The sequence below is a fragment of the Dermacentor silvarum genome, chromosome 3, assembly GCF_013339745.2.
Source record: "Dermacentor silvarum isolate Dsil-2018 chromosome 3, BIME_Dsil_1.4, whole genome shotgun sequence".
Classification (NCBI taxonomy): Eukaryota; Metazoa; Arthropoda; class Arachnida; order Ixodida; family Ixodidae; genus Dermacentor; species Dermacentor silvarum.
The window spans coordinates 45355241-45370217 of NC_051156.1; the positions used below are offsets into that span (position 1 = coordinate 45355241).

The 14977-nt window shown below is 44.4% G+C and overlaps 1 protein-coding gene across 1 annotated transcript in view; it reads right to left on the reverse strand.

The window, feature by feature from the left end:
* Positions 1-11152, reverse strand: part of LOC119444325 (fatty acid synthase-like) — a 223276-nt gene extending 212124 nt beyond the window's left edge. The window contains 2 exon segments of the mRNA XM_049664542.1: positions 10699-10837; positions 11054-11152. Of these exon segments, the coding sequence (XP_049520499.1) occupies positions 10699-10831 (133 nt within the window). The 5' untranslated portion in view covers positions 10832-10837; positions 11054-11152.
* Between the last annotated feature and the right edge of the window lie 3825 nt (positions 11153-14977).

The window sequence follows — 14977 nt, forward strand, 5'->3', positions numbered from 1 at the left end:
TTCAGGGGTGGAAGATTCCTTGTGGTGTACACGTAGTGACCCAAGTTGGTTTGACGGTTGATTTCAAACCCGGTCACCTCAGCACAGCAGCCCGAAAATCAAACATTTGGTAATTGGATTAACCAGTGACCCAATAAGGCGAGAAAACTGTTAGAAACACAGACATGCAGTCAGACAGAATGACCGCCCCGAAACGCTCGTGAAGTATTCTAATAATGCTAAGCCTATTAAATGATCATGACTTTGCAGCAAAACAAGCGAAGTCTGACAAAGAAGTACCTCACCACCGCAGAAGTTAGTCGAGGCATCAGGAAATAGAAGCTTTCGACACAAAAACGCTTTGAGATAATGGTTGCAGCATTTTCTCGAACATTTCCTGAGCAGCTGCTCCGTAGGCCACGGGCAGAAACGGGAGATAAATATCCTGCAAAGTTCCACACATTTGTGGCGACTTTGCATTTTTATTCCCCAGATGTCTATGAATTTGTGCGGTCAAAGTTTAATGATGCCCTGCCATGCCCGTATACACTCAAGTAACACTATAGGTTCGCTGATGGCCAACTACGCTTTTTAGATGAAGCATTTTCCTTCTTGCTGAACAAGTTTGAAACTCGCGCTGAAGTTCTTACCGCACGCTGATTGTAGGCCATGTAAATTGAGAGACGAGTTCAATTGGTCGGATACAAAGTCGTGACTATGTTGATTTTGTAGGACGTCTTGATGATGACATACTTCCTATAGACACAAATCCTTGTGTGTATATTGTTCTTGGCGTACACATGAAGCAAAACATGTCAATTGGCATCTTCCGCGTCGAATCACTCACTGATGCGGAGTGGGTTGAGCTAACAAAGGAATGCATTAAGCAACGGGAATCTGTGAGAATTGAAGTTGGAAGCCTAACGTTTGATAAAATTTCACTATGGCGAAGTGCTCTATTGCACACCTCAACCTGACTCTATTAGGTTCTGCAGATTCTTTTTAAGTGCATGAAATAGGTCGAATAATATACGCATCGTACTGGACCCATGCCAAATGATCAAGTTGTTCCAAAGTGCATTGGCAACTAGATGGTAGATCACGAATAGTGATGGAAATTGCATACAATAGGCCTACATAAAGGCTCTGGTGGACTTGCAGTGCGAGGAACGTCTGTAACTTGTGAAAATCTCACAAAGCGGCGTGTGTAAGAGTAGTTGTAGAATATGTAGGTACGGTGTTGCAGTTAAAGCACTACGCGGCTTCACATTGGGACGTTCTGCACTTTTGTGAGCAAACTGGATAGCTGCCGCAGTTCAGAGGTTTGGTGCAATAGCAAATTTTGTGAGGTTCTTTTGACTTCTTCAATTTGCCTAGCTACAGAAATACATTTGCGAAATCTTACACAGGACCTCTTCCAAATCAAAACAAGGCCTACTTGAGCCACATTTGACCGTACTCAAAAGTACATATCTGGTCGGAAAGATCCAGCTGGAATACCAATGTTGGAAGCCTCAACGAAGACAGAATTGACAGGCTACTTCGTATGCATACAAAGCAAAGACAGTATATTCGAGCAACTGGTTCAGCAGAAGAACTAGCTGTTCACACACAAAATAAGCCATGACCACGTGGAAACCTTCGGTTGTGTGCGACGACGTAGCCATTTCAACGAGCCTACAGCTCAGCTACCCAATTTATGGAATCTCAAAAGCGCCTATTGGTGCAGACGGAAGTAAGATAGTCCTGCTTGCGCAAATGCTCACGTGAAGTTGTTTCAGTTTTGGGCTCAGGTGCCTCCATAGTGACAGTGCGTTCAACCACATGGCTTAGAACAGAGTGAAAGTATGCAATCCCATAGTTCTGTGAATACAGAGACAGGATTCACAACCCTGAGGGCATCTCTCTGTATGCTCGCTCTGTGATGCATTATATATTGCAGACTTCGCTGCTCGCAAAATTGTTAGTGCAAGCAGCTGTAATCAGTGCGTAGAAGCTTTGCATGAAGGAGATACATCACGATTGGTGACGCAGAAGCATAGAGGTACGGTCTTTTCACTCTCTCGAGACGTTATATTGTACTGCCAAACTGTAATGATGGCATGACAAACGTATGAGGACACTGGGATAGCGACGAGTGTAACACAACAGTGGCGTGACGACGACTGTAACGAAGAATATATGACGACGACGGCTTGACGAGAGTCGGATGACCCAGTCTTTTCCTTCAGAATAAATTGACCTTGCTTCTATTATCTACCCCGTGCACTTGTCGCAATTACGATAAACATCCACTACAAATGTAGCATTGTGCAAAGTAGCTAGCGTAGGTACTTTCTAGGGCATAACTGGCTACGGCTGGCTTGACGTGGATGCGTCCTATTTCTTTTGCTTTATGCCGCTGCAAGTATATTTTACAGTTTTTGACCACTCGTTTTTACATGGAAAGAAAAATTTGGATTGAAATACAACCTATAAAGAGACTAATGAAAGAAGCAAATGATTAGCGCAGTTTTGGATGTTCAAGGACACGGAATCCTTCGCCGAATATAGAAAGCTTAAATATAAACCTAACAGGAAATATGGAAAAGTTAAGCAAAAGTTGATTTCAGCAAGTTAATTCCACAAAATAATCCTTGCTTCCTTTGAAAAACGTTCGGCGAATTTATTAACAAGCCACAATTCGCGGCTCCTGAGTCAATCTTTGTTGACGATATCGCACTGTCTGGGGAAGAACTTACAAATGCATTGAACACTCATTCCTTATGCTCCGGTGATCACGGTGGCTGCACGTTTGTGGCAAGTGGGGGTCGTGCCACGCTGCCGAGGCCGAAGCACTGTAATAATTCGAACGTACGCTTTATAACACGCTGGGAGCCGTCGAAACACGGCGCAGGTTCCGGGGATGGCGCCGACAAGGTGGCGAGCGCATCTTTCGAGATAAGTTTTGAGTACGATGTTTCTTTAGCAACATGCCCTGAACCGATGTGATATCGCCTCTGAAGAAGTCTTGCGCTTGCGGACCAGACAAAAAAATGAAAGCTTTGAAGAGCGTATTCCAAGTCATTTGCAAGCCATTTTCCTAAAGGTTTCATCCAATTCTTTTGACGTGTGTACTTGCTGATCTCATAAAGCTTGCAAAATACCAAACATGCATAAAGGGTGGTTCCGTAGAAAACATAAGCAATTATCGCGAAATATTTGCCCTTTCTGTTTTGTCTAAAATTGTTGAGAAACTTATTACCAAGAAATGCTCGTACATATACCTATAACTACAGCCACTGTACCACAGCAATTTGGTTTCCAAAAACATTGACCGACGATTGCGATACTTCCTTATGCACAATTAGAGCGCAGGTCTATACGTGCTTTCACTTCGCGATATACGATTTGCTGGTGAGGAGAATCTGTGTCGTGTGGCACGCTGCAAACGGAACGAAGTGCGGCGCGACTGCCTCGCTTATCGGGATATTGCGCGAGACAGCGCGTGGGAGACGCGTGAGCCCGATTCACAGCAGCCGCCGCAGACAGACCTCCACTCATGCAGCGCTTTGTTTCCATATATGGTCTCAGTGGCGTCATCGGTGAACATACGACAGCGCGCTACTCTGGCGCCATCTTGTAGCCATCGTCGCCGCAGAACCCGTCTTGCGCGGCGCTACGCTTTTATTCTCACGCTTTCGCCACACCCGCCTCCTCTTTCGCCTCATGGGTCCGCTGCAGCCTCCTCCTCCGCCTTCCTCCTCGCGCTCTCTTTTCTAACGCCGTCCTTAATCGCCCGCTGTGCTCCGTGTTCGCCCTTTCATTCATCGCTGTGCTCGTTCGCTCGGTTACGCCGAGGGATAACGCCGATGCCCAAGCTTAACGCAGCAACTGGCGCCAAACAACTGCGCTCAATAAGGCAAGTCCTCTGAGCGGGCACCTTTACTCGAGATAGATCAGATAATCAAAATATTGAACAACGAACTTTTACTCTTGGTGTTTTCCTCTATTCTAGAAATAACCTTTATGCAGTCAAATAGAATATATTGTTTAGTAAACTACCTTCACATGCTATACGAGGTTTGGCACAAACATTACGAACAAGTTATCAGGCGTCACGAAAACAATTTGTCTTGTTCTACGAATCCATCTCTTCCTTTGAAATTATAGTCCTTTTCAGAAACCGACGTTTGAGTAGCGCCATTGCCCGACACGGGTGACGTCTAGCGTCAGAACATGTTATGCGGACATTTCGGACTGAGCCTTGCGAGCCGGCCGGCCGCACTTCAGCTATGTGATCTTGGCTGAGCATTGTTTAGATTGTTTTTATCCGTTTCGCTTGCCTTGTGCCGCTTGACTTGTTACATGTTTCACGTGCTCGCGTGAGCGCTCATTGTGAAGTGCGATGGCAACAGCAAGCCCAGCCAGTGGATATGAGTTTTGTTGTCGGTAGCGGCGCAGGACCCGTCTGCTTCGTCGAGACCTGGCGTCCTAATCAGCGGTATATTTCATTGATATTGCTGGGCGCATGTGACTGTAGTCGTCGATTGAATCTGATCACCGTTAGGTTTCTCGGTTGAAGGATATCTCATTTAGCGAAATCAGGCACCCACGTAGCTATCGTGTAATGCTTAGAGCCAGGCGCCGGCAGCCCTACGACGCGTGTCAGCGGTTGGTAGATATGCTCTGGTTACTCCATACGATCCCGACGCAACTCAGAACAGCTCAATCATGCAAAGTTTATTAGATTTGGTGCAGCGCAGGGTGCTTATGACCAAAGGTCAAAGCAGAAGAGTGGCGCTCGAGCAGCGCGGTACCTGCAGCCAACCGATTCGCGACAGTGATCACAGATGCCAGCGCAACTGATGCAGCCCAGGGGCTAGATTTCGAAATTATCTTTATGTGCAGGGCCGCGCCGGGCGCGTGTGAACGCAGAAACAATGTTTTAGTGGACACAGAGACTGCATACATCTTCCATTGGACATGATTTTTCCAGATCGTTGCGAAGCGTATTTACCGACTAGTTCTCTTGCAGAATGCTTCAACTTGTCTCATACCGGTGTCACACGGCCACTTTTGATAGCAATCGATTCCGATCTGGATCGGAATGTTCGACCGCGATTGGCTCCCTTCCGCACATTGAGCAAAGAAGCCAATCGTGACCGAGAAATCCGATCCAGATGGGGCTCGATCAGTGCGCCGTGTGAACCACGTATTAGGCACTGGAATGAAATTGTGTTTGAAAGAATGACAAATGTAGCATCTGCCACTACATACCAGAAAATATTGCATCGAAGAGCTGACAATTCTCGCGACCTATTGGGAAAGCTGGCGAAAAGGGTTTACCAAAATGCGTTATTAATCTGATGTGTGCATTGGATTTATAATAGACTGAAATGCTAAGTCCTCATGCGATGCAGGCAGCCAGTTTAGCGGGATCATACCACATCGGCAGTGGTCTCGCAAAGAGCGGTGTTGTGGGCACACCATATGCCCCAAGATCGTTATTTTCCGATGGTTGTTTGTGCACTCATAAACTGCACAGTGCTGGCATGCAGCCTTTTAATGAGTATATGCTATTACTTACGAACGTAACTCATTCCTGACAAAAATAAACGGAAACATTGAAGGAAAGCTACCACTCCGCAACGCAAGCACAAGGCAAGCTCGCAGTCCAGTACAAACAGGCAACACTGACACATACTCTCGACGCCAGACCATCGGAAGCACCCTCGTGAAAACGTATATAATATATGGGGTTACGCAAGGATCATTATTACGCCCATACTAATTCCTTCCATATGTAAATGACATATAGTTAATATTCGAAATACGGATTGTATAAATGCCCATTATTCGTGTGTGTTCTTTAGCAGCCATAATAGTCAAGAAGTTTTCATACGTTCAAATAAACGGCTGGAGTATTCGGCCGTTGGCTACAAGAAAGCGAACTTTAAATAAAGTTAGACAAAACGACATATCTTGTTTTTTAGACTTAGAAATATATCCCTACCAGGAAACCTAAAGTTAGCATTTAAGAATTAGGTCTTGCAAAATGCAACGTAAATAATTGTTTAGGAATTTCATTTCATGCAATCTTAAACTGGCCCGTTCAGGGTGTTGCGGACACGTGTAGTAGAAACCTGGCGGTTTATAAGATGTGGGACGGGTAACAGACGAACCATCGGGGTGGGCGTCAGGCTCACGGGACCGAGCAGACGGGCTGAAGACCCATCTAGCCAAACGCATGAAAAACAAGTGCCTGCATAAGGGAAACCGTGACTGCAGTTGTGTTAGAAGAGCTAGATTCGAAGGCAACCGGATAATCATCATCATCATTCGCCTATATTTATCTCCACTGCAGGACGAAGGCCTCTCCCTGTGATCTCCAATTTGCACTGTCTTGCGCTAGCTGATTTCAACTTGCGCCTGTAAATTTCCGAACTTCAACACCCCACCTAGTTTTCTGACGTCCTCGACTGCGCTTCCCTTCTCTTGCTATCCATTCTGTAACTCTAATGGTCCACCGGTGTTACATCGTACGCATTACATGGCCTGCTCAGCTCCATTTTTTCCGCTTAATATCAGCTAGAATAGACCCGCTCGTTCTCTGATCCACACCACTCTCTTCCTGTCTCTTAACGTTAGGCCTAACATTTTTCGTTCCATCGCTCTTTGTGCGGTCCTTAACTTGCTCTCGAGTTTCTTTGTTAACCTCCAAGTTCCTGCCCCATATGTTAGCACCGGTACAATGCAATGATTGTACACTTTTCAATGACAGTGGTAAGCTCCCAGTCAGGATTTGACAATGCCTGCAGTATGCACTCCAACCCAATTTTATTCTTCTGTAACTTTCTATCTCGTGATCAGTGTCCCCTGTGACTAATTGACCTAGATAAACGTACTCCTTTACAGACTCTAGAGGCTGACTGGCGATCCTGAATTCTTGTTCCCTTGCCATGCTATTGAACATTGCGTTTGTCCTCCGCATCCTAATCTTCAACCTCACTCTTACACTCGCGGATATGCGGCCTCATGATCTCGCGGGCCGATGCGGGTAACCTCGCCTGTGTTGCTTGGACCGGGAGCGTCCCCACAGGAACGCGTCGCCATGGCGTTCGGTGGTGGGGCAAACTGTTGGGCGATATGTCGGCTTTTTGCGAATTCCAGCCGGCGGCTCTCCTTGATAACTGCGACAACTTTCGATACGCTGGTAAAGAAAATCAAGTTGAAGGCGTCATCGGAAACCCTTTGACAACGTGGGAAACCGTGTCTGGCTGAGTCATGCGTGCGTCAGCTTAGCGGCATAAAGCCAAGACGTCTTGTATGTGTGCGACGTAAGGCTTTGTCGCAGTCTGCATGCGGCTGGATAACGCCCTCTTCGTGGCAATTTGGTGACCTAAGAGTTGCCCAACAAGTCTGGCAGCTTTCGTTAAGGCGTATCCGAACCGTTGAGTTCATTTTCGTGTGTATGAAGCAATAATGTAGGTGTGCCACCGAGGTCTGCCACCGATGCGTTCTAATGGGCTCATCCAGTCTGCGATGTCTTCCGCATCTTTTCCCCAGAATACGTTAAGGATCACCGGGAGCCGAGAGTATGGTCTAAGTCGTCGGGTTGGTAGCAGGTATTGAGCCGGTTCCCCCAAGATGTCGTCTATGGGAGCCATGATGGAAGGCACGACGTACCGTCGACTGCGAAGCGCCGTGACGAAGAATGGGAACATCCACCACCACCAAATACACTACGTGGGACGACGCAGACGACAAGCTATGTACACCCGTGAGCAAAAGTATACGGACTACAGGGTCACCGAAAAACTAAATGTCTTCGTCATTAACACGCATAAATTGAAATTGACGAGTGTACTGGAAAGTTCGCAATGCCTAGTTTGAACTGCAGTCTTTAATTTCAAGTTAAATTCACAGGCAGAGGAGACAATCAGCTTTATCGCGCAATCCCTGGTCCGTATACTTTTGCTCACGGGTGTACATGTATATAAAGAAATGAATACGCTGCACTTCCCCAAAAGGCAACCGCCCGTGCCAGTCTCAAATTGTCATCTTTTTATACAGAGCACTGGCCTCTTCGTCATCCTATGTACTGGTCCGTAGAAATATTGATGCTATTCGAAAAACTCTTCGAAAGGAACTGGGATAATTAACATGATCCGTAAGTATGTTCAAAGTGCCTAGAAAAGCAGCTATATCATATTCTCATTCACTATCGGTAGCACCATTTTTTTCTTGTGTAGGGACATGCTTCTAAGTACAATCTTGCACTACCCATAAGGCTGCAGAAATGAACTATTTGGCGCATTTGTAATTTTTCATTCCGTGAACAGACTACACATTACTTTGTAAAACTGAACATACATCCTGTAGAAGTTCTGTTCCAGTGAAGGCTTGCTGTAGAAGCTTTTCTATAGGTACTTATCAACCGCCAATACTTTGGCAGCACTTATTTTTCTGAAAATTACAACGTATAGCCCTAAACAAGATAGAATTGCAACATCACGCTCACGTACCAACTACGACACTCAGACGTTAGCCTTCCAAGTATGTAATTTATTGAACAAGAACTGTTTCTTAATGGGTAAGCATTTTTTGTCAAGTACCCCAGCCCGTCACGCAAAAACGCCTTGTATCTTGTAGCACAAAAATGAGGAATTCGCGAAGTTAAGACATGGAGTCGTTATAATACTGTAAATTTAGATGATCGGTAGTTCCTTCAGCAATAAGGAACAGTTTAAACTAAAATATTTAGCAAATGGTACACGTTTGTAAAATGCAAACGCCAAAGCGTCCAAGCTGTGGAAGAAGACGACGATGGACGCGCGAGCAGTAGCACAAGCGCGGGGGGTAGTATGGGAACGCTAGCATGATTGGCGGCATGCTAATCATGCTATCATATCGAGGGGGGGGGGGCTGAAATCCCTTTATTATGCCGTATATATGAATATGTGTTATATGAGTGTTTATGGTACATCTCTTTTTTTATTTGTGGTTGTCATCGGTGTAACATTTGAGATTATTTGTATGTGAAGCAGCATTTGGGGGCACATGTATACATTTTTTTTCCTCGCTTTTGTACGCTCTACTCCGCGCAGTGTGAATTAGTTGAGGTGTGTCGCGCGCTAGTCAGACAATTTGTTGCCTCTAGAGGCATTCTCCGAGGCTGCTGTATATTACCTGTTTTGTGTCTCTCAATATGCTGAAAAAATATTGATAAGAAAATATTGACTGAGCTCAAATTCAGACGTGAGCCACATTTCTGCTTTGAGGGCAATATCGGCATTGCACGCGTGAACGAAAGCGGCTAAGGTGTCCTTGCTTTTGGAAAATGCTACAGAAGTTAGCTGAGATTAATGAAAGTGAGAATGCTGCAATGAGAATTTACGCATACCTCTTACATAAGGGCTGATCCTTTGGCGGTTTAACATAGTGAGCTTTACGGTTATTTTTGTCATGACTTTAGTGGATAGTTTCCTGGCAGAAGTGTGGTGTTTGACTCATTGTGGTTTACCGTCCCACACTGACACTGCGGCTTTGAGACGCCTACCTATCTAGGCTTGTTTAAGGCGTCTGCTCTCAGTGTTGCGAATGGCGGACATACCGAGTATACGCCGAATGAACATTAACGCGACGAAATTAAGAGCTAGTTTCGGTGCTTGCCCTGCAAAGGTGGCGCTATCAATTAAAATCTTGTAAGAGCGCCTGCAGGTAATAAAGTCAACGTGAACAAGAGACCAAGCGTGGAGTAGACAACGTGGAAACCCACACTTTTTTGGCGTTGTCGATCAATATGGCATGACACTGGCAGTAAAAGAAATTGCTTTGTTATTTAGCAATGTCACATTATCCGTTCCATATCATAACATACCAGAATGCTAGTTAAGGACCGGTCACGGGTTCGCGACAAGCAATGCTTGCCCCATCTTCTGCACTACACCGTTAACCAGCGAAGAGTTTCCATCATGGCATTTTCTTGCATATGTTGTGGCTCCTGTGTTGCTATGGACTGAAGAAGTGTGGATATATTGCCCAAATATGCTGCAAATTCACCACTTGTTTCAGCTCGAGGCGCTTAACTAAAATCGCCGTAATATTGACCTTCATCGAAGCACGCTTCACAAGTTATTCCTAAAAAACAGAAGCCTAATACAGCAACAGATACAGGAGCTCAGGTGTTGTTGAGCGCCAAGGTAAATCGGCAGAATCATCATCGTGAACCCGGTAGCGAGCCCTTATCCAGGCTCTTTCACCTATAAACGAAAAAGTATCCAAAATATTTTTGGATACCCTGGTTAGCAGCGCCAGATCATGTAGTAAACGCGTACATAAAGAACAGCCGAAACATGTCATGTCACCCTGTATAACCTCTTTACTCTTTTTTCCGCTCACAAACTTCGCTATTTCGCGTTCTCTGCCTTCTCAAGTCGAGCGACGCTTAGAAAATCAATCCACAATCCGGCACTTCACCATCTAGTAGCCTGTTTCGCACAATCAAATACAATTATAGTTCAATCAATGAATATATTAATCTCATTAATATGCCAATTGTCCTTCAAATTAACTGAAAATCAATGAGCACTTATTTTGAGTGCCACGGCACGAGACGCGGATTGTCGTCCCATAATAATGCTATTATTACATACGTAAGAAATACCGAGTAAATTTTTCGCAACGCTATGGCAAAAGAACGTCAATAGAATAGCAAACGCTCGCAGGCAGACATACCCCGAGGCCAACGAGCTTCATCGTCTGTGACGAGGTCGACGTTCGCGTAGAGTTTTTCCTTGAGCTCGACCGGATGATCAGCTTGGGGGAAGTATCCAGAGAAACCACTTATCACAATGTTGTCGTCTATCATCGTTAGCTGAAATTAAGAAAAAACGGAATAGAATAACCTTTATGATAATTTAAGGGGAATTTCAGTGCAAGGGTAAACGGCGTGATATTGCCAGTAAACACTTCCAACCATTTAATACCACAGCTCCAAATTAGGCGTTACACGTAAACGAGACATATGCACAATGACATCCCTCTTACAAGGAAATATGTATGGTGCATTTAGAATTTTAAAAATACGAACGCTGAACGCTGATACTGCAGCCTGCTGTATTCTGAAAAGCACGGCGGGATACGAAGTGCTATATATGAGCTGCCACCATTAGAGTGGCCACAACAGCTAGCATTGGAAACCAGTGAACTATGACTAGACCGGCACGGGGCAGGATACTTATGCACACGGCTGAATGCGACACAACAACCCTCGGAAAAGCGAAATGAAATGATCGATGGTATGATGTCTGTGCGCTTGACGTGAGAGCTGTACTAAAGCGCTTCAAAAAGAAAACTGTTCTAAGCCGGCGCTGATGAGTCAGGTGGCGTTGAACTAGATTCCAGCTGAGCGCATCCAAAACGATCTCGTAGTCTTCCCACAGCTCACCCAAGTCAAAAAGAACAAATGTTATCCTTGTACTTTGGATTCTTCGAATAATAACCTATCAATAAACTGATTTGGTTTGTTCCCATGTCGAATAATCCAACATCATTGTGGGGAATCCTGTATAAAATTCACTGTGTTTCCATTACTCCGTGCTTTATTATTGAGTCATAATTGGACGTGCGAGGCAAGCAGCATATTATTTTTTATCAAGGTAAAGTAAAGCATTTAGCTTCCGTACAGGAAGCTATTACCTTGGAAAGAGGGATGAAGAAATCTAGGAGCAAGTTTTCGACTTTGGACGTCTTTCCAGAGATATCGCAGTAGTCAGGAGTCAGGTTTTATGCCTACAGAGCCATGAACAAACAAAAAAGCAACATCAAAATAGCGCAAATTAATGTGGAAAAATGGCAACTGGTGCTTTAAATTGAACGTAATACTATTCAATGGAGCAGGCATACAATATATGCTTGAGTGTAGATTCATTCAACATAAGCAATGCCTTCTGTGACAAATCATCACAAGTGAAATTTTCTGTTATAGTACAAGCTGCTGCATTCAAGAATTTGAAATAAAATTTATTGTTTTTAATTAGACTCAATCCTTTTCTGCAAATTGTCGCACTCAGTTGAGACACTAGCAGCCTGATGGCATCTCTATTGTCTTGATCACGATAACTCTCATCATAAAGTAATGTGGTGTATGATAACGTGGTGGGTGTACGTAAGCCACCAACCACGTTATGATACCACCATGACCTTATACGTAAACAATAGGATCCCGCAGCAGAATTCAGGCCACAAAAGAGTAGTGAGCTGGTCAAGTTGGGATTAGAGATTCAGCGTAACAAACCGCAAACAAAAGTACACAGGAAAGCTAGGCACCAGAAGACTTTAGAGGAACTAGTTTATTCTAACGACGAATAAATACAAAAAGGCGATGGAGAAAGAGACAAGGTTAACAAAAAAATTAGTGCAAGAAAATTACGATTTGTTACTTGCCCTCGAGGAACGTGATTTCGCCTTCTAAAGACGATATAGACGGACAACTCACACATACGAGTATATCGTCATCTTTATTAGTAAAAAATGCTTCATCAATCTCCCTGGTTTGCTCCGTAACATTGTTGGTATAAAGTTCTCATAAACTTTTGACGCGAAAAGTTCACTGACATTTGCAATGTCGTGGGTTGGCTTTTCAATTGCGGAATTTTATGGGTTGACAGTTCTTACAAACGTTTGACGCCAAAGGGGCAATGAATTTTCTAAAGTCGTACATCGGATCGTACAACGAGACAAGCTAAATTAACACACTATCAGACAAGTTGACAAAGCACGCAGCAAGGTCTGATGAGGCGAAACGTAGTGGTGATTCATTTGTGCCATCATTCACAGAAAATAATATCAACATTTTTTCCACCTTTGCCAAAAGCGTCCGTGTCAAAACACTAAAGCCAGCAAAAGTAACTACGTTCTTACATATTTTAAATGCCAAGCTTTTTTTGCCACTTTAACAGTATCTATCTATCTATCTATCTAGCCGCCTTCGTCTTTGTGCTCTCATGGTCGCTACGTTTGTATTTACCAAAATTGGCACAATATGACAAGAGTGTATGACAAGCATAAATTATAGGTAATTTATGTCATGACATGCGTGTTATGTTGGTCATGACAATGACCCCGTGAAAAAATATGAACATTGAAGAACCGCTGGAATGGATTCGGACGTGGGTACTAAGTGAACGACACACTAAAATATGCTGGTAGAAGTCATAGTCATGACCATGACTCAGCAAAAATTGCAACAAGTCAGCGAACAAAGCTAAACACTCAACAACCAATGGAATGGGTTCGGATGTGGTACTAAGTGAAGGAAAAGGCTACAGTTTTATGGTCGAAATCATTAGTGATGAGCGTGACTAAGGCTTTCGCCTTATGGTCTCTTCGGCGTAGCTAAAGGGACTCCTGAGGACTCACGACATGAATGTCATGGCGTGCGTGTCATGCACGTCATGAAACAGCCGCCTACGTCTTGTTCTCATGGTCGTTAAGTTGGTAGGCCTCCCGCACACTGCTTCGCATAACATCGATTCCCACAGGGCCTGGGATCTGGCGGCTTTTTTTTTCTACTTTAACTTCTATTCGCGTGGAAACATTGAGCCTCTTCGATTTTCCTGCTCTCGCTACCCGCGGGCTGCTAGAGCCAGCCAGAGCGAATGCGATTCTCTCTTGCTGCCCCGACCACCGCGCGGCACACTTTGGTGCGCGTTCGTTTTTCTCGGGCCGAGTGGGTTTTGGCCTGGCAGCGTTTTGGACGCTTTCTCGCAAGCAGACGACAAAAATAGACAATAGTCGCTCGCCGCCACCCCTGTGGGGGACTCGGCAGATTGCAGCGCGTTCGCTTGAGGGAATCACCTTCACTTCAATGTTATCGCAAACTCTACGGAAAGTATTTCGTCACGCCGGTGTAGGATGCCGAACAGTATGCGCGTGGTTTCATGAGGACCAAGCGCCTTACGTTTTGCTCGATATTCCTTCAGTAGCCACATTAGGTGCCCAAAGTAGGCATTCGATTGTGGCTAACATGCTTTCCTTCGCGTTTTTTTTTTTTTTCGTTTCGGTGCCCCCGCCCCACAAATGAAAAAAAAAATGTGGCGCAGCGAATTGTAGCACGGTGAAAGTTAGATTTTGTTTTCTTTTTTTGCGGAAAGTACGTAATGGGCCACGGGACTCTTTAGTTGCCGGGTACTCTTAATATATTATTGCGACAGAAATTATATGGACACTCCAGGCGCATTCCTGCCATCGCCGTCATGTTCCTCATAAAGTCCAAGGGCGACAACATTGTCACCGCGCACCGCATGCTGTATACACTTTGGCGTATTGATTGCCGTATTATTCCTCCATTATTCAACCAATATGGTGCTGTCGCAACTGCAGCATGACCCAAGTGCATATCACGATTTCTGTGATCAGATTTGTCGTTGCCTGGACCTTCTGTGTTTCTATGCGTAAAGTTTACTCTCTTTTATTGCGGAACATGTTTATTTGCCTTGTTTGACGCATTATGTACAGTGACTATGGCTTAGATACGTATTACGTAGATTTATGGGAGACTTATACGTATATTTAAATATCTTGTGAGCTGTATACCTGCAGTGAAATTAGTTTCCAGTGATACTTTCTTGCCCTTTATCAAGCTCTATCTTCCCATTTGTATATTCCGTTGTATCTTCGCATTTGTAATCTACATTTTGCAGACATCGTGCTTTTTATATGTTCTCTCTGTTGCGACTATAATTTCAGTGCAATCACTCACAATACACGACCGGTGACAGCTGCTCCTGCGCAATGTAGTGGAACGAAAGAAAGCGTCATTGAGATTTGTTCCTGGCCGTTGCATATGTGGAAAATTGCAAACAAGGTTTTTAATGAAAAAAAATTCATTAAAATATTTGTCCTCAACTTGTTCTTTCACGGACTTTACGTTTTTCGTATCAGCGACATGCACTGCTTTGCTGGTTTAGATCTGATATAATTGTAAAGTTCGTGTGACATTTTGTTTACTTAT